Source organism: Phycodurus eques, chromosome 8 (assembly GCF_024500275.1).
Source record: "Phycodurus eques isolate BA_2022a chromosome 8, UOR_Pequ_1.1, whole genome shotgun sequence".
Lineage (NCBI taxonomy): Eukaryota > Metazoa > Chordata > Actinopteri > Syngnathiformes > Syngnathidae > Phycodurus > Phycodurus eques.
In genome coordinates this window covers 9,480,044-9,505,534 of record NC_084532.1, presented here as the reverse complement: position 1 = coordinate 9,505,534, position 25,491 = coordinate 9,480,044, and the positions used below count along the sequence as shown (strand labels likewise).

Sequence of the window (25,491 nt, the reverse complement as noted above, 5' to 3'; positions counted from 1 at the left end):
TACTTTCCAACACAAAAACACCTCATCAAATTTGCTCCTCCAGTGCCTCCTATTCCACTCCCCACTGGTCACCCCCTTTTGCTCCCCACCACAGAACACTTGGCACCATTCCTCTAACTCAGTCCAGATGCCAGGTTGCACTGAGGGGAGCAGAGGAGTATAGCCTTGAATTAAATTTTGTTCTCCAAAAAAAGGCAGTTTCATTGTTTCAATTCAATTTCACACTCCAACAAGGGAAAACAAATGTTTGAATTCAATAAGTGCACTGTATGTATGGAATTATTCAAGCTGTAGCAATGTGATGCTCACATGTCAATGCACCTCGCGACAAAAAGTTGTGATATTTTCAGTCACTATGATGAGATGACACCATGAATTCACAGCAGCAACATGAGATACACCAATCCAGGGAGACCTTAGCATGTCAGACTTAAATGGAACCCAGATGGCGCTGCTCATTGTCTGTGGTTGGTTTGGAATATCATGTAGGCTGGTGGTGAACATTTTTCCAGGTCACTGTAGTCATGTTGGATGAAAAGACAAAGAAGTTTAAATTAAGAAAATTATATAGCCCCCCGAAACACTAGTGTGGTAGATGTTAAAAGTGATAGTACCATTCACACACAAACGGGATCCCCCCCTCCCAAAAAAAAAATAAGGAGCACCTGCTGGCACAACTCGGTGAAAGCGGAAAAGGAAGGGGATTATTGTATTCGCTCATTCATTTAGGCTACTCTGTACTAAAAACACTTCCGACACACCACACACATCCATTGTGCTGCCAGCATGGCCACAGGAGTGCACAAGCTTGAATGAAAAAGCTTTACACTAACCAATGTGAAGTCTGCATCAACTATTATAAGACATAGAAATTCATTTTAGAAGGATTTGTTGATTTTATTACTGGTGTTACAAATAGTCCCAAAAATCGATTGAAATTATTGAGTTAATTGCAAGCTCATTTAATAAGTAGGCTTTACACGATCAGGATTTTTGGGGCCGATCACCGATCAGAGAGATTAAAAAACGGATAACTGATCACTGATCAGATCACATGATGGAGGAATGTGTCTATTTAAATGACCTGTTCATTTACTGTATATACTTGTGTACTTAATTGCTCAAAACATTATATTTACAATAAATACTGTATCTTTGTTGCTCTATTTATCCCAGTGAGGCATAGTGACAGACAGAACAAATTAATGGTCTTCTATTAGATGGCAGGACGTAAATACAGTAATTAATGTATCCACTTTTTGTGACATTTTTGTTTGCTGGTGTGCCGTGAGATTTTTCAATTGTAAAATATGTTCCTTGGCTCCATAAAGGTTGGAAATCACTGCTCTAGTCAGATCGTATATTCTAATCAGTCAGCTCAAACCAACATTACAACATGACAGAAATAATGGGTGCTAACTTACTGTAATTAAATTACTTTATTTTTAATTAAATTACTTCACCCACACCGAAGCTTTAGAGCATGATTCGACAGAATGGCAGCATGTTTACGTCCAACCGTTCGTACTACCGCTAGGCTACATAACATTTTATTGCCTGTTTGCGAGCCGTATCGTATTAAAAAGTACGGCAACATACCTCAAGCAAGCCTTAAATGAACGTCCTCTCCTCTCCTGAGTACCAGTGACCACTAACACACATTTTTCCCCATTTTGTTCTTACAAACACACGGCACGATCCATTATTGTTGTCGTCGCCATGTTAACGAGTGTATCCGGTTGTGTTTGTGTTGACAAGATAAAGCCCAGTGATTGGAAAAAACGGGATGCGGTGGTATCGGAATACAAGATTTTATTGCAGTAGTCTGACATAGTGCTATCGTGAAAGAGCACATTTGTCTTGTAGTCTGATCCGGGCATTACGTGTTGTCTGATTCGGACGTGTTGTCTGTTCCACACCGCCGACATGTTTATTTATTTATTTTTTTTAAATAACTTTTATTGGCTGTCAGATATGCCAAAAGACATGCGACAAGGGTAAAAATAAACTAGCTTTTGGATTCAAATATACTGTGCACGATGGCGACGCGGAGTAAATGTCTTTTGCGGAGCCGATCATCGGCGAATTATGACATTAAAGCCGATCAGCATAAAATGCTAATTATCGGCAGATACCGATAAGGCCGATAAAATTGGTGTAAAGTCTATTAATAGTAATCAAATACCTGTAAAACAATTACATTTATTTCAAAATTAACTCTCTTCTCCTGTCCAATGCTCTGAGGACCACAGAATGAGAAACATGCTGCTTCATTCATATTTAAAAATAATAATAATAAAAGTAAGCTTGTTTACAGTGGTGTTTTACATGGATAGCCTGAATGTTATCTTCCTCTATCAATTTACATGCATTAAAAAATAACTATTGCAATAAATCGATTGACATCAAATAATTAAAACATCTGTCATAATAAGAACACCTAAACCTCACTGTGTTAAAATTTTTAAATGTTGAATTAACGTCCCCAGACTATTGGAAGGATAGAAACACGTTTAAAAAGTTAAATTAGAAAGCTTTTATAATTGCCAGCAATACATTTGACACATTCTGGTTAATTAGTGCCAGGCATGTATGTTAAAATAACATTGTATGGGGTCTGTTATTAATTACAATCTGCATTTTGTGTTATTGGTTTTAGTTGTACATGCAATGCTTCAACTAAACAAGGTGATGGGTCTGCTACGTGATTTGAAGTTTTTTGTTCTTTCCTGCACATATTGCTCACATCTTGTCACTACGAGTCTCTCTCACCAAACCCAGACATCCTGTACGGTTTCTGACAAATAAGTTATTCATCAGTGACCTGAGGCTTCACAGTAAACACAGAGCAAAGACAAACAGAACAGATTCCAGTCTACAGAGAGCCAAAAGCCAAACCTCTGTTCCTATTCCATCTCAATCTCTGCTGATCTCACCTATACTTCCCCATCTGTGCTTCTGTCTGCTCCTCTGTAGGGTTACCCGCCACAGCCTGTCAGGCATTCATAAAGAAAAGCAAGACACACTTCAAACCTTGAAGGTCCCATCCAACAAAAGGTCTTTAAAACAAACAGAATCAAATCACCTTCCATGTACTGATCCAGAAACTTAATGCAAACCAGGTCCCCTCCCAAACTAATGTTACATCGGTCTTTCTCTTTCTGTGAGAGATGCACATGCAGAAGGTTTTAGGTAAAGTTTTTAGGTAAAGTTTAACCTACAAATAAAAATTCAGCAACCAACAGTCATTTACACAAGGCAGTTTTGTCACTTCTGTATCTTGACATTAAAGAAAGATGGAGGAGGACACAAATGACAGTTGCTCCATATCATCTCATTGGAACTTCAGATGCGTAGACTCATTTAATTGCCTAGCCTAATTTGACAGTGGCCATCAGAACACGACACCAGTGCAGAGCAAGAGCAATCCTAGCCGCAGGGTGGTCCCTCTCCGCCTCTCCGCTCATAATCATGAGCCAAGGGACAGGATCAGGGATGGCAGAGAGGGTGGGGAGGGGGAAGGAATAGCTCTCACCACAGGCCTCAATTACAGCCGTATTACGACCCGGTAGTACAGTAAACTATGTTTCCACCAAGAGGTAAAGTTCACAATAGTTCCCCACTGATTAATTTAGAATGGTAGATCCTGAACTGTCTTTTCATCGCTTGTAGGCATACAGTAAATAAGGTGATATCAAAGCAGCAAGACTCCGTCTCACTCGCTGTGATTTAAATTGTTTAAAAACATGATGTTTTCAAGGGTACTAATCCTCTCTCCGCCATTAATCAGTCAATATATTAAAATGGCAAATGGAGTGCACTTATATAGCGCTTTAACTACACCATCACGGTTCCCAAAGTGCTTTACAAACGCTCCCACATTCTCCCATTCATGAACACATTCATACACCAATGGGCAGCTGCTTCCAAGCCTCTCATACAAGCCACTGCCAGGCCCACTGGGTTCAATGTCTTGTCCATATAGTCATCAGTGTGTCTAGAGCAGGGGTGGGCAAACTACGGCCGGTGGGCCACATCCGGCCCGTTTATCATTTCAATCCAGCCCGCCAAAGATCGGTACAGAAACGCCCAAATCATATCAAAAACATGACTGCATTCATGTGACTTTGTCCTGTAATACCGAGTGGTTCCACCAGGTTGGCCTGTAATGCCCAGTGGTTCCAGTAGGTAGCAAAGTAGGTACAGTGATACATTGACTTGACTTTGGCTGTTCTGTTTTTACTCTGGTAATGCTCGGAACCCTTCTTCAACCATGAGTGTGCCAAAGAAAAGAAAAGTCGACAGTGAGGGCAGAGTTTTTAATATAGAATGGACTACTAAATACTTTTTCAGTCCGGTCAAAGGCTGTATGTCTAATTTGTTAAGAAACCATTGCAGTTTTAGAGGAATATAACATCAGCTGTCACTTTTCTACCAAGCATGATGATTATACTAACAGCCAATCAACGCAGGAACTGATGGCTACAGCTCAGCGGTAAAAATCAAGCTTGCAGGCTCAGCAAAACACCTTCATCTGACAAACTGCCATCCAAGATTCAGTCACACAACAGCCTGAAATAGCGCCACAGGAGCTGCAGATGGAACTGATTGATCTCCAACGTGATACTGTCTTAAAAGAGAAGAAGTTCAACTCTCAAACTGGATGAGTTTTATGCTTCATTAAACGCAGACAAATTATACAAATAGTATATCGTATGACAAGTCAAGCGTGCAATGTGAAAAATGAAAACATCTGGCCTAGCTTTTATGTACTTTCTCCACAGTTCAAAATTATCCTCATAAATTGGCAAATTTAGGGTCAAATACAGACTGAAGGTTGTCATAGCCCTGTGAGACAGCTGAATCTATGTATAAATGGTATGTTAGTCATCCAGCGCTTACATCATGGACAGAGAGGCGCTTGTGGACATTCCAAGCTCTGGTTGCCATAACAGTCTCTTCCTGTTTGAATGATCTTAAATCATCCAAAATACTGCAAAATTCAACAGCTGGAGCAGCGCCACATCCAAACGATTACTAAAAAAAGAACAAATATCTTACTTCAGTTTACTTCTGGTATCTACATGAGAGCTCCTGCATTTAACTCTAAAACAAGTCAAATAAGAATAAAGTGTATCAAAGAAGCAACTTGTACATTTGATACTAATTGCTTCAGTATGTTGGCTGTCTAAAAGTGGTTACATTTTGTGTTCCATTACACAGACAAACCACTGTACTTCACTGTGGAAAAGTCCAATTGTTTTTTTGTTTTTTAAAATTCTGGTTAAATCTCTGCTTGGAATATAACCGTACTTGTAATCACCATCTACAGTAAACAAGCCACCATGAGAAGATCAGTGTGATCGCAATCAAGGCTTTGATCGCGAGCATCTTGACCTGATATGTGTTAAAACGAGCGAAGAATGAAGCACTGTAAGTAGGCCATCCTGAAACAGTTGGTCTTTTCCTCACTTACACCCTATTATTACGGCTGAGTCTATTTATAAAGCCCATAAATTTGGTTGGCCACACTGACAGTGCCAGGTTACCAAGGAGTTTGAGGAATTGATGACTTTACAGCCTCACCAAACTCCCTCTCTGCATCTCTCTCAATTGACTCTCAGTCATTCTCTGTCTTTTGGTCGCCGTCTGCTCCAGTGTAAAGTGTGTAAAGAATAACAGGTCATAGCAACCCCTTACGGCACAGCTCATTTACCAGTTGTCTGTAGAGTGAAAAAGCCCCTTTCTTCCACCAAAGAAAGGCGGACCCTGGAGCACACACTGGTACTGGCACATTTCTCCTTCCTGACCTCCATTTTTCCATTCATCTGCTACTCTGCTGAACACATTTTTGTTACAGAGTCAAAAGGACTTTATTTGTGACTTACACTATGACCTATCCGAGTTAATTCTTTCTGTGAAGAGACATTGGATTAAAACTATCAGGACATTAGATTTTAGATGATGGATTCTGCCGATCCAATCCACCGGTTACAAAAAGCAGCATTTAGATCCAACAAGATAATCCTAGTCAAGAGACAGCGTTTGTATTGTTGTCATCGAAATATCTTCCTTATGAATGAGCACACTGGCAAAAAGAGAAAATAAAAACAAGTCTCAACAAGCTCATTCAAGTTATTTGCTTCAGTCCTTTCCCTTCACTTCATGTAGTAAAATCATCTTAAATCATGATCTAGTTTTTGTTATCTCAATTACTTTTCCACTTTTTCATTCATTTTCCGTACTGCTTATCCTCACTGGGGTCGCGGTCGTCCTGCAGCCTATCCGAACAGACTTTGGGCGAGAGGTGGAGTACACCCTGAACTGGACGCCAGCCAATCCCAGGGCACATATAAACAAACAACCATTTGCACTCTTATTCACACCTACTGGCAATTTAGAGTCTTCAATTAACCTACCATGCCACGGGGAGAACATGGTTCCTCAGAATTGTGAGGCAGATGTGCTAACCAGTCATCCACCGTGCGGGTACTTTTCCACTTATCACACATAAAACTATTTACCTGAACTAGAAATGGTTCCCACTTTCGATGCCTAGTCTGCTGGCCCCGGAAAAGAAGTGGCAAAAACCAACAAAGAACATGCACTAGACATGCTTGTGCCCAACAGCAGCTAGTTTGTCTTAACTTTGTTAAAATTAATGACCAGTCGCCTCAGTGCAACAATTGGAATAAGATTATATTGTGCAAAGGAGGCTTTTATGATGTGTAGAAGTCTGACGCGCTCCAAGCCTCGTCCTAGTGCTAGTGCTAGCACTAGCTTGCACTAGCTTGCTCGGCTACAGGTTTTGTTGCCTGCTTGCGAGAAGTACGTATTAAAAGTACATTAACATACCTCAAGCAATACTTGAACTAAAGTCCTCTCCAGAGCACCAGTGACCACTAACACACATTTTTCCCCATTTAGTTCTTATAATACACCCGACGCGATCGATTGTTGTTCTCGTGGCTGTGGTAACGAGTGTATCCAGTCCTGTTTGATTTGACAAGATAAAGCCCAGTGATCGTAAAAAAACGGGATGTGGTGGTATCAGAATATAAGAATTTATTGCAGTAGTCTGACTTAGTGCAATCGTGAAAGACCAAATTTGTATTGCCATCTGATCCACGCATTACGTGTTGTCTGTCTCAGACATGTTGTCTGTCCCACACGGCCCACGTTTGTTTTTTTAAATAACTTTATTGCCGGTCCGATATTTACAGTACTACGTCAAAAGACGTAGTACTGCGACAAGGCTAAAAATAAACTAGCTTTTGGATTCAAAAGCTGTACACGATGGGGACGCGGAGTAAATATCTTTTGCGGAGCCGATCAATGGTGTCATTGATCGGATCAGCGAATTATGAGAAGCCGATCAGCATAAAATGCTAATTATCGCAGATACCGATCAGCACGATAAGATCGGTGCAAAGTCTAGTTTTTAGCGTTTATTTTAGTCTTAAAACCAATGGAAGAGCCGATGACAGTGGAAAAAAACCTTAACATTGAGCGAAAACTTCCCCGTAGCAACTTTACATCACAATGAATTGGGACAAAATTCACATTAACGTTGTCTCACATTCTCACAAACACTAACCTTGCGCCTCTTTGGTGGGTAAGGAAAGGAATCAACGTTTTATAGCATTTGGTTCCATCCATCCATCAATTTTTGGAGCCGAATCTCTTCACATCCATTAAAATTAAATAAATATATAAAATATTTAAAAATAATAATAATTAAAAGAAAAATCACCTGTGCCATGTGAAGTTACTTTTCGTGCCAAAATGCTGAGTTCCAGTGCATACCCTTGAAAATAAAAGGCTACAAGCTTAAAACAGGAAGTCAAGTTAAAACTTTCACATGTAACCATTTCACATGATAAAACAGTCCCAAATAAAAATTTTAACAATGCTATATTTAACTTGGCGACACGGTGGACGACTGGTTAGAGAGTCTGCCTCACAGTTCTGAGGACCGGGGTTCCATCCCCGGCCCCGCCTGTGTGGAGTTTGCATGTTCTCCCCGTGCCTGCGTGGGTTTTCTCCGGGCACTCCGGTTTCCTCCCACATCCCAATAACAAGCATGGTAGGTTAATTGACAACTCTAAATCGCCCGTAGGTGTGAATGTGAGTGCGAATGGTTGTTAGTTTGTATGTGCCCTGCGATTGGCTGGCAACCAGTTCAGGGTGTACCCCGCCTCCTGCCCGATGATAGCTGGGATAGGCTCCAGCAGGCCCGCGCCACTAGTGAGGAGAAGCGGCTCAGAAAATGGATGGATGGATATATTTAACTTTTAGCTGCAACATTAATTAATAAATAAGTTAATTGGTTTAGTTCCACACATATTGCCTTTTAGTTCATGGGTTTGATATTGATACTAGTTATAAAGAACCCCAACGTCAATTGTTCATTTTAGTGTATGCTGCGGGCTGCTAAGAAAATGTATGTTCGTAATTTGGACACCCTTTATTTAAACCATGCAAACTTTTTTGACCCAGGCCCCTAAAAGAATCGGAATAGAGAATCGTTTGGAACTGGAATAAAAATAAGGAACCGGAATCAGGACATGAATCGCTCAAATTCAAACGATGCCCAACCCTATTAATGAGGCTCAAGTTTACCTCTGAACAGATGAGCTGACTAGTTTACATCAGCCTCATCAATGGGGCTGCACTGCCTTTCACTACAGAGGTAACCTACATCAGCTTAGCCCAGCACAGCAGCTGCACATAGCGAGAAGGCATGCTGTTCAGAGACTAATTAGAAATCCCAGTGCGGCTGCTAACCTGCTCCATATCCTTCTTCCAACAAACATTTGAAAAGACTAAAATAATTCTTAAACAACACTGCCATCTCAAAGTCATTTGATGTTGCGCTAACACAAGGTTTTGTTACAAAAGCGGAACAATCACTTCCACATGTACTTCTGGCACCTTTTTTTTTTTTTTTTTTTTTTAAAACAACATGGAAGTCAGTAAAGTGTGCTCTATCAGCCGATCCTGCACATACACTATGCCTAATCATATTCACTCAGCAACCAGCTACTGACCTAATTATCCCAATTTAACTAACCAATGTTTCAAGTAAACATGACTAACTGAGATAAGATAACGTTGTTAACGTGTAGACTACAACCTGCAAATCGGGTTTTTTTGCTGACCCGAATGAAAATGCTAGAAAACACCTGTTCAGCTGTCGGTCAAGAGAGTGCACATAACAGTATATATAGACCACTGCAAGACACAAAAACTTAAAAACTACTGTAATGCTGATCGTGTCCCACCACTTCATAATTATTTTTTAAAGATATTAATATTGGGTACAGCGAAAGTTTAACTTTAAGTCGCACAGTTGCTGTATGGAATGAAAGTCTTTTTTTTTTTTTTTTTTTAATCTTGCATGACCACTGACATTGTATAAGATATTAAAATATTACTTATAAATTCCTATGCAGTTATAAAGGTTTAATGATGGAAACAGTTTTACTCAAGAACTGATATTTTATTTTGTATAGGGGTGTCCCAATCCGATCTTTGAGATAGGAAATTGGTCCGATGTCAGCAAAAAACAAGGATCACATTGGACTGGATCTAAAATCTCTGATTTTACCGCTCTTATACAAGCAGTCCATTCCATGCCCCGCTCCAGCACTTCTATCCAGCAGCGCCCCGATGGCATGCAAAGTCCATGTGATCACAACAATGTTGCTAAGGAGCTAACATAATAGCAAGGAGTAAGAGTGAATGCTGCTTGCTTAAAGTCATTTATTGACACTCCAGTTGAAATTCACTCTAAAACAAAACACACAAAAGAATTCCACTTTTTGAATGTGCATAAACATCACCATCTTCGTGTCTGTTTTTATTTCCAGAAAAATCACAAGCTCAAAGCTAACACACAATGAATGAAAAACACAATTGACAAGCTAATGAAATATTGAATAAGTGTACGTTTGTGCAAATCAATGTACTCTATTTTTATTTCTTTTTTTTTTTTACCTATTTTTATTTAGGTTTAACACAACGTCCCAACTTCATTGGAATTGGGGTTGTGTGTGTGTGTGTGTGTGTGTATATATATATATATATATATATATGTGTGTGTGTGTGTCTCTATATACACACACACACACACACACACACACACATTCATACATATACACATATATAAAATTAAACACTTGCTGTTATTGGTTTTATTGAAGTTATTTTTCAGGATTTTCTAATATAATTTTATGTATTTTATTCAATTGTAGTACATTCCGATGTTGAAAGTTGCTTTATGAAACCCATTGGTTAATAATAAATGGGTCAGTTTTTCTCATACCTACTGTTGCTGATTATTGTTTTCTGTTTGAGTAATATCACTTGATCAAGCCTTTTATAACATTCCGTCCCACAAAATAAGTATGTATGATTTTTGCGGATATCGGTATCTGCCAAAACTCAAGGCTGCAATATCGGTATCAGATCAGAAGTGAAAAAGTGGATTGGGACTTCCCCAATTATGTAGATTTTGAGTGTAAAATTTTATTCAAAATAGGTACATATTGAGGTTGCCCAGCAACCCACACTGTGTCTGAGCTTAACACGTAACATATACACACGGGGTAAAGATTGGGGTGATATGCGACATTATGCTCATTAATACTGTACTCAGTAATACGCCAAGTGAGCCTGACTGGTTGTGAAGGAACGATTCAAGAATCTACTCAAACATTGCAGAGACAACAGAAATTAGGCATGTCTATGGCTCCTGATCCATTATCTATTCCATTCTATCTATTCAGCCACACAGAATTGCATCCGCCAGGATGTGCAGACCAACTGAAGCTCAACTCTGAGCCCCAACCCCCCCACCTCGCTATCATTACTGCATATATCCATATGGCTCTTTGCTTTAAAAAAAAAAAAAAAGACAAAATAGCTGCTCAGTGTACTGCCAGCGTGAAAAGAAGCACTTTAAAAATATGATGTGGAAAGAGGAAAGGATGCTTGAAATCTCAAAGGTTTGAATGTCTTGCAATGAGTCTCTTTAGGGGGGGATGCAATATGTACATTTTTGACAAGCCAAAAGAAGTTGCATGAAGGATGAATTTAATTCTCATCCAGTGGAACCTCCAAAGTCGAACATAATTCACTCCATGACGTTGGCTGGCTTCGAAGTTGTTCTGATATCTATATTGTAAAGTGAATCCAGTAATTCCAGGCTGTCTGGAACTTTTGCTATCATAAAACATTTATTTCATGAACAGTCCGTATTTTAAGTAACATTCCAACAAGCATAAAAGAAGAGTTCAGTTCTTAAGGCAGTAACTTGATTTTGTACACGAGTCGGAACGTGCTGTAGTCTATCACTAACACAGTACTAAAGTCATAATTACATAAAATATTTCAATGAAAAACACTTCTAGGCCATGCTTACAAAAGAATAAAATAAAAAAACAGTAAGAGCGGCAGTTGCTGAGCGTGCCTTCTTGTGTTGCGTGACGACATATTCCTAAACAGTTGCGCGAATTAGTTCATTAGGCGCCACTTTTAATCTCTCCAGCCGAATCTAGCTCTTTCAGATGCTATTAACATTAGCATATACGAGGTAAATGTAAGAGATATTTCAAATATGTTAAATTTCAATTAAATTCAATTACATGTTCGATGCCTATTACTACACTGCCAGCACTGGTACTCTTCTGTTGTGGCGTGACTGGATGACATCTCATGTTACGTTACAAATGATGATGGTTTTTGAGGCAAAACTAGTCCATGTTAAGCACTCTATCTTAAAGAAATCCTTTAATTGCAACAACCTTCATTTTGAGTTCTTTTGTGAGCTTAGCAACACAAACTCAAGTGATTCAAAGAAGCTGCTCTGGATGTGAACACAGCATGTGACCAACCAAGGGTTATAGGAAAACATCATTTCAGACCAGGCTAAATCAAAGCAATGGAAAAGGTAGTGACAAAGATGGCGATGATCTAGCAAAGCAAAGTGCATGCGTGTGTGTAATTGTAATGCTCCTGCATATGATTTCTTTTTTCCACCATTCGGACATTTGTCATAATGAAAGTACTTGGTCCTGCAGCTTATATGGAACCATTTGTTTTGCTTTGATGTTTTTCTTAAAAAACAATTTTAAAATCCTTTTGGAAAAACTGCAACAGTTTAATATTGAGTATAAACAAAGCACCTGGGATAAAGGTAGTGAAAATAGACTAAAGCCCAGGCAATCATTTAGTGTCTCAGTGGAAATTATTTTACCATAAACATAAGCATGGTTCTATTGAGTCATGTTAACCATTTTAGGGCTGTGCATGGATGTCAGTGCCAACAGTCAACATTATTTTAATTCGGACCACAAACATGATGCTATGTGCACATAAATAATAACTTCCTTTCCATATGCCTTATCTGACACTACAAAATGAGTCAAAACATGTTAAAACAACCTTACCCAAAATCATTAACACACACACACACACACACACACACAAAGATGTACCTGAATAATAAACGCATGTCGGTAGAACATCACATTGCATCCCACCATACATCCTCAAATCATATACTGTTGCTGTCGAGTGGATGCCTTGTACATTCAATTTCAAAATGTTTCAATACTGGGTCAGTCCCCACATAGTCAGTTATTTTTATTTTTTTTTTACAATTTATTAACCAATCTAAAGTGTTGAAAATAGCTTGAGAGCATATCTATAAACTATCTTGAACACTTCAACTTTCTGAGCACTGTCGTATAATTCCCGCTCTTCTTGACTCCGTAGGAGCCTTGTGGCATTATGTCGCCTCAACATTGAAGCTCTGTACAGTTTTAGACAAAAATGAGTTCAAATAGTTGGGTTAGATATATTTGAATAGGCCTGGTTTGTTAAAAATTAATAGCTGTAATGCTTCAACAGTGGAGAGGGAAGCCTGTCAGCCACAACGGTAAGTGTGCGTGCAGATTCATTTCTAGTTAGCTCATCACTTATTTTTTTAATTGCATCACTCACGCCTCTTAGACCTTTGAAATAGAGTTTGGGAATATGGCACAATCACAGTCTTTAGCGTTTAAGGACTAAAACCTTTTCTCCTGTCAGGCGCTCGCCGTGAGTGCAGACTTCGCTGGGTACGGCTGGCAACGGCAATGTGTCCGTTCAATAACTGCGTACTAAATCAGCAATTTTATAGCGAATTTTATTCCCGATTGATTTTGGAGAGGTGTTCTGTTCATGCTGGTGCGCAACAATATATGATAGCAATATAAGGTGCCGACTTTAACGATGCAGTGATTTCTAACTCAAGCAAGTCCTGGGTTGCAAACTCTAGTTCTACAGGTACTCCGACTTCCTCCCAAATTCCCCAAAAATCTAATGTATGTTAGGTTCACTGATGAATCTAAATTGTCCATAGGTGTGAAAGCAAGTATGAATGGTCGTTTTGTCAATATGTGACCTGCGATTGACTGGTGAATAGTCCTGGGTGTACCATGCCTCTCGCCCAAATTCAGCTGAGATAGGCTCCAGCTCATCTGTGACCTTAATAAGGACATGCACTATAAAAACTGGATGGATATTAAATGATGTGATCTTTCTTCCATAAATAACAATAACTAACTGAAATGTAGTTTCCTTCCTTTCTTTGTTGTGTACCTGCACCACCATCAACATCAATACTGTAAAAGCATAGTCCAATAATGTGTAATTCCCAACCACTGTGTCTGGCACATTAATGAGACCCAAGAGATAATCAAGTGTGGTCCAGGAAATGTTCAAAATTCGCTTAATTGGTCTAAATATAACTATTTAGCACAAACAACGTCCATTCATCTATCAACGCTATTGACGTATAGTGACAGGCCGAACAATTAAATGCTCTTCCACTAAACCTTTGTATCCATCATTATTTTATTACTGATACTCTTTGTGACATTTTTGTATGGACTCGGGTGTGCCGAGAGATTTTTTTTTTTTTTTACATAGTGTGCCGCGGTCCAATCAATGTTGGGAAATACTATCAGTGTGTTAGTCGCATTTTTTAAATTTATTTTATTTTTTAAATATTTTTTTTGTGTGCACCGTCTGGGAACGTCGTTGAGCAACAAGTTGGGACAGACAACGAACTCATGCGCACATTGCAAAGACGCCAACATTTTGGTAACCCAAGTTATTTACAATGACAGTTTTGACTAAGTTAACTGACCTTCACAAGAGTCAATACACTCGTGTAGGCTGCATTTATCACTTCCCTTTGCTTCTTTGTCATTACATTGACCGAGAGACATTTGTAAACGTCCATATGCTTCCAGAGTAAGGAATTATTCAGTGTGGTAGGATCGCTGTCTTTAAAACTTGTGTCCCAAACAATGTGTCACATTGAGCCAACGTACAATGAAACAAGAACCTACCTTTCCTCGCTGCTTGTTGCATTGTGTTGCTCTTCACTGTATTCCCCACTATTAAAGCGACTGATAAAAATCAAACACCAATGACCAACACGCTCGTATATCCGTGTCTTGTTTGTATTCGGTTTGGTTTTAACCCGACTTGGAGTCTGTGGGGGGCTAACAACCCCGGAGACGGACAAAGATGAGACAACGAGCTTAAAATCGGCGCGGAAACAAAAAATAAATGGAGCTGACAAAAAAAAAAAAAAGTAGCTTCCTCGTACGCCTCGGCGACACAAAGAAGAGGCGTCTCTGGTATAAAAGATTTTCAAAAGTACATTTGTCACTGGGTAAATAGACTGGTAACTGGTCGGCTAACCAGCTAGCCTGTCGCCACTTCCTTTCTTTTCTGCCTTAATAACGCCAGCCAGGCTGACTAAGCGTAGAGGGGGGGAAAAAAGTTGAAGGGAAAAAAAGCTTGTGTGTTCAACGAGTGCGCGCTGTTGTATTCAAAGGTACTGCTTTGGGAAAACAGTGCCCCCTACAGCATTGACAGTGGTGGTGCGGCTCACAAGCCATGGTTGGTAAAACAGCGCTCCATGCAGGATTTAAATAGCAAGTGACGAATTTTACATTCAGGACGTTATGGAAGCCGTTTGAACATTTGTTTGAGATCCTCGATTAAGGTCCATGATCTAGTGCGATCTTTGTTGTCACTAGTAAGACAATTCAGTGCACGAGTCGATTGAATGTGTCATTTTTGCACTACTAGTGCCACTTTTGGCCTACTAGGATGCTATTATTTCAATGACTGGGCTGCACTCGTAACACTACGAGGCCCAACCCAATGTAAATCTATGTATTTTACTGAAATGTAGAATTATTGTTTGCTATTTATTATTTATTTTATTAAATGTAACACGAAGACAGCCATTTTGGTTCGTAGCAGCCATTTTGGGTAAATTCCAGGGCTCGTACTTGGGAATTCGCCCAATCGGAAGCAGGTAGGCCTATAGATGTTCACTGTCACGTGACGACATCTGGGTACTGATCACCACTACATTCATAATGTATAATGTCCCTGTGGATGAAAAAGTACATAAAGCATCAAATATTGTGTTTTACATCAATACGTAACTATATTCCTAATGTATAATGCGACTGTGGATGAAAAAGCAAAGTTTGGAACCAAAATGCACAACGAACGGTCCGTACATGCACACTAGGTAAGTTAAAATGAATGGAGTCCGTGAGATTCCTTTAAAATATCCACACTTTCACTTGTATTCTTGCATAAGCCCTCTCTCTTTAGCAACCCGCTTCTTCCTTAACTATTAATCTATCTTTGTATGGGCTAAGAAATGAGATCAAGTACAGTATACTGTTTATATACCATCAAACGCCTAGTTGGGCCCCCTTGAGCGGATGTAGTCACGTGACAGTAAACATCGCTAGACAGATGGGCAACGCTAAACTGCAAAATTTTTTTTTGCCTACACCATTTAATGTGGGTGGAGCATTTCATGATCATTTAGGATAATTTACCACAAAAAACAGGGGTGCAAGGGCCCAATTATAGTTGTTTGCAGCTTTAATTATAATTTCTTCAACAAACTTTTTGAGGGTTTCAACAATATCAAAAACTCACCTTTTTTGCGCAGGTGTAAGTTTTATTTTAGATGTCCCCAACTTACTCAAGTTGGAAAAATTAGCCCTTTCACACCAGTTTCACCAATCGACACGAAATTTACTGGACATGAAACTAGATGAGCGGCATGGAGGCTGACTGGTTAGCACATCTGCCTCATAGTTCTGAGGACCGGGGTTCAAATTCCAATTGTATGTTCTCCCCGTGCCTGCGTGGGTTTTCTCCGGGTACTCCGGTTTCCTCCCACATCCCGAAAGGAATGCATGGTAGGTTAATTTGCGACTCTAAATTGCCCGTAGGTGTGACTGTGAGGGCGAATGATTGTTTGTTTATGTCCCCTGCGATTGGCTGACGACCAGTTGAGGGTGCACCCTGCCTCTGCCCAGAGTCAGCTGGGATAGGCTCCAGCACGCCCGCGACCTTAGTGAGGATAAGCGGTGTAGAAAATGGATGGATGGATGAAACAGGATGCACGAAAAAGTCTTTGAGACCCATGCCAGAAATTAAACAGGAACTTGCCTCTTTTTGGTTTGAAGCCGCCACTTTGGGACAATTACTGGGATCACACATGGGAATTTGTCCAAATAAGCCCCAATCAGCAGACATCCTAGACAGATGGGCGATGATAATTACATCTTTTTTGTTTACACGTCTAAATTCTAATGTTGGCGGAGCAATATCATAATCATTAGGATGATTTTCCATGATTATGAGAGTTGAGCGCCTGTTTATTGCTACATGTAGCTTTAATTTATTATCTATTTTTTTTTTTTTAATTGACTTTGCGTTATTTTTATTTTTGCTTTAACGTGTGGGAAAATTATACTAAAAGGTGGAACAATGGTATTAACCAAACTTAACTAAAAACAAGACGGACATGACGTCTAACATTTTGTTGGATAAAATGTTATTTTAAAACAATGATGAGGGAAAAACAACAACTAATGAAACTCTCAATGTTATAAAAAAAAAAAGTAAGAAGGAGTATTTAATCCTTTCTTGTTGGTCTTTTATTACTTTTAAACCAGTGGCGGTTCTATGACCGCCGTTCTGAGGTAGCCCCCCCGACAAAATGTGAAGAATGTGACCGGACTAGTCTGTCAAAAATGTCGATCTGCCACCCCCCCCCCCCCCCCCCCATATTATATCTGTCAATATTGTTTTCTTTTTATTATTATTATTATTATATTTTTTTAATCACTACCTCTAGTGGTCATTTGATGAAGCTACACAATTTTTCATTTTCAGGCAAAACATTGTAATGCTACTTTCTGGCCACAGGATGTTGACTTCTTCACACAAATAGAAACATTCACGGCAATATGTCATCATGTGTGAGCCAGCTCCATGGGTTGCTCTCCTTCACTTTACTCTATTGGCCAACATCTTGCACGAACATCACTGATTTGAAGGTTTGTAGGTTTCACATAAACCTGATGCTGAGATACTGTAGAGTAGTCAAATTATGCAATAGTCTACAGAAGAGATTGAACCACCACTATTTCCTCAACCTTGAATGCACAAGTTTCATGCAGCAAAAAAAATAATAATATGAGTTTTGTGCATGTGTTGTACCAAAGACATGTTTGCACATTCATCAGCCTTAAATGAATGGTTGGCACGTTTAAGACACACTTGTGGTTGACATTACTTTTGTGGTTAAAGTGCTGTTTGAAGTTATATGTTGAGAATGAGGGCGTTTTCAACCGTCAACAGAGTGTTGTTCACGCCTTGGGTTGCAGTTGTTGTTTGTTTTCCTCATTCCATTTACACCAGCAGCCTCAAAGCAGCACTACTATGACATTTAGAGTACTTTCAATGTCATAGTATTATTTTACATAGTTTTACACTTATTAGACACGTCATATACGGGCACAATTTAACAAGAGCCCATCAAGATAATAATGCCCATGTTTGTTTTGTGGTTGTAGTGATGTAGAAACTGCACTGGATCATACTAAGAAGTGTGTACCAAAATATAGGAGCTCTCAGTGTAATGCAGTGCAGTTCGCAGACACAACTGCAAAATACAAGCACAATAGTAAAGTTTGACTCCGTCAACATAAAATGTAAAGCTGTACCTAATGATGTGTCACTCAAGTGTATTCAGCTGTGTCTTTTTCTAAATCTAAAAATCGAAAAAAAGGAGAACTTCCATCTAAAATGAGGTACTTGTGTTTCAGGGGAGAGGCCCATAAATGTCATTCCTCATTAGCCCCAAATGTAGGTCAAATAGGTGTGTCACTCATTTTACATACTGATTATTTTCTCTTTATTTCTGAACTTTTCTTCTTGCATGGAGAATAGAGAGTAAAACCAGAATGATTCCAAGACTGGATTTACTGTACACTGCAGGTCCAGATCCTATTCGGATGCCCGTATCTGATATTGACTGTCTATTTTCATGTACATTTGAACTGACACATACAGTCCTGCTCACTATTATTGGCACCCCTTCATTTTTTTCATTTTTTGCTTCCTGAAGACCTAGTGAGTTACCTCTACCTAATTCTTGTTCTTTGTCCCCAGTCTGCCATCTGCCCTTGCTCCCTGCAAACCAGTGCTCACCTCTTGCGGCCCACCGACAACGCGGACTCCTAACCCTGCCAGACCGGACCTCGTTGGAACCTTGCCAATCCCGGATTTAGTTCTCGGAGTTCCTTTGTTCGCTTCCAAGCTGCAATAAACCTTTATTCCCAAACTCACCTCCCTGTCCTTTCTGCATCTGGGTCCAACTTACAACCTGAATCCTGACAATTTGCTTGTTATAGTTTGTAGTTGTGTGTTTCATTAAATATACCATAAAATTCCACTCGTGGTCATATTTTGTGTGTGTTCTGAATTTGAGTAAACCTCTGTAACCTAGGACTCAAAATATCGTAGAGTGTAGCAACCTACAGATCATGAGACTGATTTAAAGAGGTTTGTTGTCATTTTGCCTAAAGTTAAACTTGAAAAATTTGACGTGGCGCCCTTTTCGAGACATTAGTTTCATTTTAACAATCAAGTCAAATTTACGATAAACCGGAAATAACGCAAACGTCGCTTATTGCTTCATCCTAAATTAATTACAATTCTTATTTCATACATAATCACTACAATAATTAGACCATATTCATTTTTCTGTGCTTTGGCTGTAGTTTAACAGCGGCTGTTTTTAATGTGTTTATTTGTGTTGTTTGGTCAGACGTGGGTGTTTATACCAAAAAGTGTAGTTCGATGATGTCAAGTTTGAGATAAATTAGTCCTGTGTGTTGCACCTGCATTGGCAGATCAGGTTTTTATCCACATTTGGAAGAGGCCTCATTCCAATCTGAAGATGTCTGATTCCATCCATCCATCCATCCATCCATTACTACTGCACCGCCTATCCTCACCAGGGTCGCCGGTGTGCTGGAGCCTATCCCAGCTAACTGCGGGCGAGAGGCAGGGTACACCCTGAACAGGGCGCTAGCCAATCGCAGGGCATGTCTGATTCCTTGCAGGTTTTTGTCTATTATATACACGAATTCTGCCCCTTGAGAGCAAAAAAAAATCTGAATTTTGTTGACATAACCTTGCAGTGTAAATCCAGCCTTGCAGAGCTCCACCAAGGCCCAAGGGTCCTAAACATGTTTATCTTAACCATTTGGGAAATAAATCGTGAAATGTTAGGTGATACTGTTCGGCTGCTGTCGATGGCAGTCATGTGCATTGGGAAATGACTGCCACACACAAAGTACTATTGTAAAATACATGGTAGACTGTTACACTCCAGTCCTATAGATGTCAGTAATGCATGTTACAAAGTGGGAATTCAGGGCCACGCACGCATGTACTACATTTGCTGCCAGTTGTAGGACTAAAATGTGTTTTGTGATGTCAAACAATAAGTTGTGAGGACAGACATAATAACAATATTTTAATTCCATAATGTTAATGGTTTCATCTTGTTTTCTTGTTTTGTTACATACTCCCAAAAAATTACCTTAAAGCACATTATGAGATATAGTCACACTGCAGAAATATTATTACAATCTGCAGTGCAGAGGTTACGAAAACTGGAAAAGTGACTTTAACTTTAGATTTTGCACTATTTGAAAATAGTGCGATATTAATTTGTGGTCAATTGCAAAGGGCCTGTGACGCGTGTGTCGTTCCTGACACTTTGTCCAAGTCAACTTTGCAATGCATGGCTTAAGAGTCAGGCATAATACCACTGTGGCGAAACCGGCACCACAGATGTAGTGATGACTTATAATCAACAGGGAAGGGCACTTTCTCCATCTAATGGCGGCTTCTTGTTTTTCTCTGGTACTTTCTGAGAAATATTGGGGAAGAACACTAGAATAGTTTGATGCCTGAGGTTTTGGCTCTGTGCCGCAGTCTCGTAAGTGCAAGTAGGTGTCTTGCCACATATACTCAAAAGCTTTGAGTCATCTGACTTTACTAGAAATGGAAAATACATTTTCATTGGGCAATTTGGGTGATATTACTTGATGTGCAGTCACAGTAAAAATCACAGTGGGAACTCATGTTAGTCAGAATGCATCACAAAAACGGTGCATAGAAGTCACAGTTAAAAGACCCCTGAGAGATAAAATGATTACAATTCACCTTTCAGCGTCATCACGATATGGTGCAAGAAATGTGACAACATGATGGCAATCTGTGTTGCATATCATACACGTGTGATGGGTGTGAACTTTCTCGGGGTTACTTCCCCATCCAAAATGGGCTGCAGAAATCAGTAGTCAGCAACAAGTGCATCTTCTCATTCACTTAGCATCACCAACAGAACTGTCCACAGTAAGTAGTCACTGCACACTATTTGTCTGTTTCTGCTTCGTAATTGTGATTCATAGCACAAAATGTGCTACTTTATTTCATTCAGATTGAAAAGATTTGGATTTATGAAATGACCCACTTGTATTTAGGGTGATATAATTTTCTCTTTTCTCGAGGATCAATAATAGCATTTGGTGACCTCAGACAAAATTTGAGAAATTGATTTTGGACTCCACAAATAGATTTCTGAGAAGAAATATCATATTTATTCAAAATATTTGATACTGCACACGTTGTTTGTTTCTGCATGCAACTTGCTTTAGGAGATATAGTTCAAGTGCATCCTGTTGTGATTTAAATGCCCTCTGCATCTGCTTCTGGGCCATGCTGTGTTCACCACATGAGGGAGGCTTTAAAATGATGCCATTTAAATTGGTAAAGCACCAGTGAGGAAGTACTGCATCTTAAATAGCTGTTGAATAATTATTTGAAGGCATTAATGACAATAAAAGTAGTGGTGCTACCAGGGACATACTGGGCCCAAAAATATGCACATTTTCATCAAAAAGAGGTTGCTTTTAATATACTTTTTTTGGGGATAAAGTTAAGGATACTTAAATAAGTAAGTAAAAGTCAGCTATACTTAAAATGTATACTGGTCATCAAAACTGAATTCATGTACATAAGTAAAAGTATTACATTTATCTATATTTCCATATACTTGTCAGTACAGTCTGAGCCAAGTATAGTTAAATAACAGGTATACAGTACTTCTCCACATGTATTGCACTTTGACCAAATAAGCCTTGTCAACAATAATTACATTTAGTATGACTCTGTGGGTAGGGTATAAAAAGTCAACTCTAATCATATTTCCTCACTATTTTTTAGTTGGAATTAACCATACAATTATCAGCTTATTGTATTGCTTTGGCTTCTTCCTGCATTGATGGTTTTTCTGTTCTCTGTCTTGTCAGGAGTGTGTTGTCCAGTGGTTTGAGTGGGACGATAGCCTGTCTTTACAGGAGTTTCACATTCATTCCCAGCTCACCCCATCAAAGTTCTGATCCTCATCCTTCCAGTTCAAGAGCAGCCATGGATCATTTCTCCTCCCTCACATCCCCATCCTCCTGCCCTCACTTGTATCATTTAACCGCTTTCCCCAGCAACACCTCCCTAGCGAACGTCTCCGAGATCAGCCACGTGATCCTACGGCATTACAACCATACGGGTCGTCTGAAGAACAGGACCGTCTCAAACTCCCAGAACCACATCAGCGCCTCCATGGTCTTCTTCCTCTTTGTCAGCATTCTCATCATCCTGGAGAATTCCCTGGTGTTGGTGGCTGTTGTTTCCCGCATTCGCCGCAGTCAGCGTTGGGTGTACGTGGGCATCGCCAACATCACCCTCAGTGACCTCCTGACCGGTGCAGCGTACCTGCTCAACATCTGTATGTCCGGTAGTCAAACTTTCAAGTTAACGCCTGTGCTTTGGCTTTTCCGTGAGGGCATGCTGTTTGTTGCCCTGGCTGCATCCATTTTTAGTTTGTTGTTAATTGCCGTGGAGCGTTACATGACTATAATGAAGCCACTGCCTCAGAAGTCAGCCAGGAGCACCTACTATAGGATCTACGGCCTGGTGGCCCTCTGCTGGGTTTTGGCGCTGGTGATCGGCTTCCTTCCCTTGTTGGGCTGGAACTGTGTGTGCAGCCTGGATGAATGCTCCACCCTCCTCCCTCTCTACTCCAAGACCTACATCTTGTTCTCCCTCATCATCTTCATCCTCATTCTCCTGGCTATAGGTGTGCTATACAGTGCCATCTACAGTCACGTGCGCAAGAGCGCACAACTGGGTTTCCAGCGGTGTCGCAAACGCTCCCTGGCTTTGCTGAAAACAGTGATTACCATCGTGGGGGTCTTCCTGCTTTGCTGGGGGCCACTGTTCCTCCTGCTGCTTGTGGACTTCTTCTGCAAGTCCCGCCAGTGCACACTGCTCTTCAGCGCTGATATCTTCATCTCCCTGGCCGTTCTCAACTCAGGCCTCAACCCTATCATCTACGCCCTAGGCAGCAGCGAGATGAGGAGAGCCATGGCTCAGCTCCTGTGTCGCTGCTGCCTGTGTCGCCCTGAGGCATTGGCCTCCAAGGAGACCAGCAACACATCAGAGAACAGGCAGGACAGCCTGGGGAACTGTTAGATATATTTTAGTAGTTATCATTTATTTGCTTAGCTTGCATTAGTATTATGGACAATATTTAGATAGAAAGATGTCTCGCCTTCAAGAAGATGACTCAGCAACATTTGATGGAAGGGCGCCTTGACCAAGGACGTGATCGGATGTGGTCGGGGACGGGACAGGTGTCGTCTGGTCCTATGTTTTGTGTTGTGTCTTAATGCTTAGAACATTATGTCTTGTAGAACCCTCCTATTTTCAAATAAATGTAGGAGCGACGGGAGAGATTGTTTAGAGCGTGTTGAGAGGCTGTAACCTGAACAATCTCCCATGCGCCCTCCTCATGAGTAAAATGACCAACGTCTTCATTCCTTTTGTGTTTATTCATTATAATGTTTGGTGAGATAAATCCAACAGGAACAGTTTTAACAAGGTCAGGAACATGACTGTCGCCTCCCCGCCGCCAACCCCAAAAAAGGCCCACAAAGTGTCGAAGAAATGTAGGCTCAGTTCTACTACCAGCTGCCTTTCAGTTTCGAGTGGTTAGACCACAATGTGTACTCCTCCTATGCAAACAGGACCTGAGAAGGGTGCTACACATAACTGTTTCCTCAGACTTGGTTTGCCTTCAGGTAAACACAACTTGAGCTAAAACAAAGAAGAAAAAAAAACACCAATCAGGTAGATTTTACACAATTAAAAAATGTATATAAGAGGAGGAAAATATATTTTTTTATACCTTATGTTAGTAAGAAAATGTTTGTAATGTTGATGCATTTTATTGCACTGTAACATTAAGTGTTAATGCTGTTTGGTTTCATGTTAAACATTCCACGTGATATTCAGGATGCCACCTTTTCTATTTCTCTGAAGGTGGTTTTGTCATTGAAACCTTGACAGGCTCCATAAGCCTCAAAATGATTCATGAATGTAAGATTCCATTGACATCATCTTGACAAAGTCAAGTTTTAAATAATCCCTTCAAGGTGTCTTTGTTCACATCAATCTCAAACTGCTCAATGTCAGTTAAAACAGAGATTTATTAACTGTTCTTTCATTAGAGCTCATTTGATTGCACAGGTATACCTATAGCTTTGCCCTGTCAGTGGAGCGCAGACCTCCACCAAGGCAAAAAAACAAAAACAGGTCAGTCTGATTAAATGTCAAGACATGTCGCATGAAACTGTTCCACTCCATACCTGTAGGTGGCAGTATTGTGTATTACAAAGTGGGTGCCAACTAGCTTTTTTCATTGCGCCTCCATCTGCTGGATCTGATGGGTGTACTGTCGTACTTGGACGCCCATGCAAACAGACAGCAGCAACAAAAACTTTAAATAGATTCAATGTCTATTCAAATGTAAGGGTTTTGTTCTCGATCCATGGACCACCCATGTACAAAGTATTAAGTAATTAACAAAATTTTACTCAATATCATGAGAATGTGCTGGGAAAAAAAAGTCCCAAAAGTAAAAAAAAAAAAAAAAAAAAAAAAGTACTGTTAATGTAATATGTCGCAATGTACTCCACTAATTAATATAACGGACTATCGAGATGAATTAACTAAAAAGTGGATGGAGTTTGTAGATCAGAATCAGAATCAGTATCAGAAACAGAATCAGAATAATCTTTATTTGCCAAGTATGTCAACAACACACAAGGAATTTGTCTCCGGTAGTCGAGTACGACAACATAATCAATTGACAATGAATACTTTTGTGACATAAAAACATAAAAACACAGTCATTGAGCAATAATACATCGCGGTTAGCACGGCTGGCTCACAGTCGAGATGTCCTGGGTTTGAATCTCGGCTCAGGCCCTCCTGTGGGGAGTTTGCATGTTCTCCCTGTGATTGCTTGGTCTTTCTCCAAGTACTCTGGCTTTTTTTTCACATTCCAAAAAACATGTATGTTAGGTTCAGTTAAGACCTTGAAGTCCATTGGTGTGAATATGAATGTGAGTCTGAATCGCTTTTTGTCTCTATGTGCCCCGCGACTGACTGCCAACCAGTCCAGGGTTTACCCCATCGCTCGTCCTCTTGTGAGCTGGAATAGTAATCAGCAAACCCACAACCCTAATAAGGACAAGGGTTATAGAAAATGGATGGATGGATGGATGAATGAATGGATTCTCATATTTTCTGTTGAGAAATTATTAAGGCATATTAGTGTAACCTTCTAATATAATGTATATTAAGGAAGAACAGGTGGTCTGGGGCGGCACGGTGGCCGACTGGTTAGAGTGTCAGCCTCACAGTTCTGAGGACCCAGGTTCAATCCCCGGCCCCGCCTGTGTGGAGTTTGCATGTTCTCCCCGTGCCTGCGTGGGTTTTCTGCGGGCACTCCGATTTCCTCCCACATCCCAAAAGCATGTATTAATTGGAGACTCTAAATTGCCCGTAGGTGTGACTGTGAGTGCAAATGGTTGTTTGTATGTCCCCTGCGTTTGGATGGCAACCAGTTCGGGTGTACCCCGCCTCCTGCCCCATGACAGCTGGGATAGGCTCCAGCACGGCCGTGAC

The 25,491-nt window shown here is 40.2% G+C and overlaps 2 protein-coding genes across 9 annotated transcripts in view; one reads left to right on the top strand and one right to left on the bottom strand.

The window, feature by feature from the left end:
• Positions 1-14,862, bottom strand: part of si:zfos-588f8.1 — an 81,334-nt gene extending 66,472 nt beyond the window's left edge. For all 8 annotated transcript variants that reach the window (XM_061684870.1, XM_061684868.1, XM_061684871.1 and 5 more), the window contains exon 1: positions 14,403-14,862. The gene's annotated coding sequence lies outside the window, so the exon portion shown is untranslated. The remainder of the gene's footprint in view (positions 1-14,402) is intronic.
• Positions 14,863-20,721: 5,859 nt separating this feature from the next.
• Positions 20,722-23,336, top strand: s1pr4 (sphingosine-1-phosphate receptor 4). The gene is made up of 2 exons (XM_061683822.1): positions 20,722-20,817; positions 21,774-23,336. The coding sequence occupies exon 2, from the start codon at positions 21,892-21,894 to the stop codon at positions 22,990-22,992; it is 1,101 nt and encodes a 366-aa protein (XP_061539806.1). The 5' UTR covers positions 20,722-20,817; positions 21,774-21,891; the 3' UTR covers positions 22,993-23,336.
• The last annotated feature ends 2,155 nt before the right edge of the window (positions 23,337-25,491 follow it).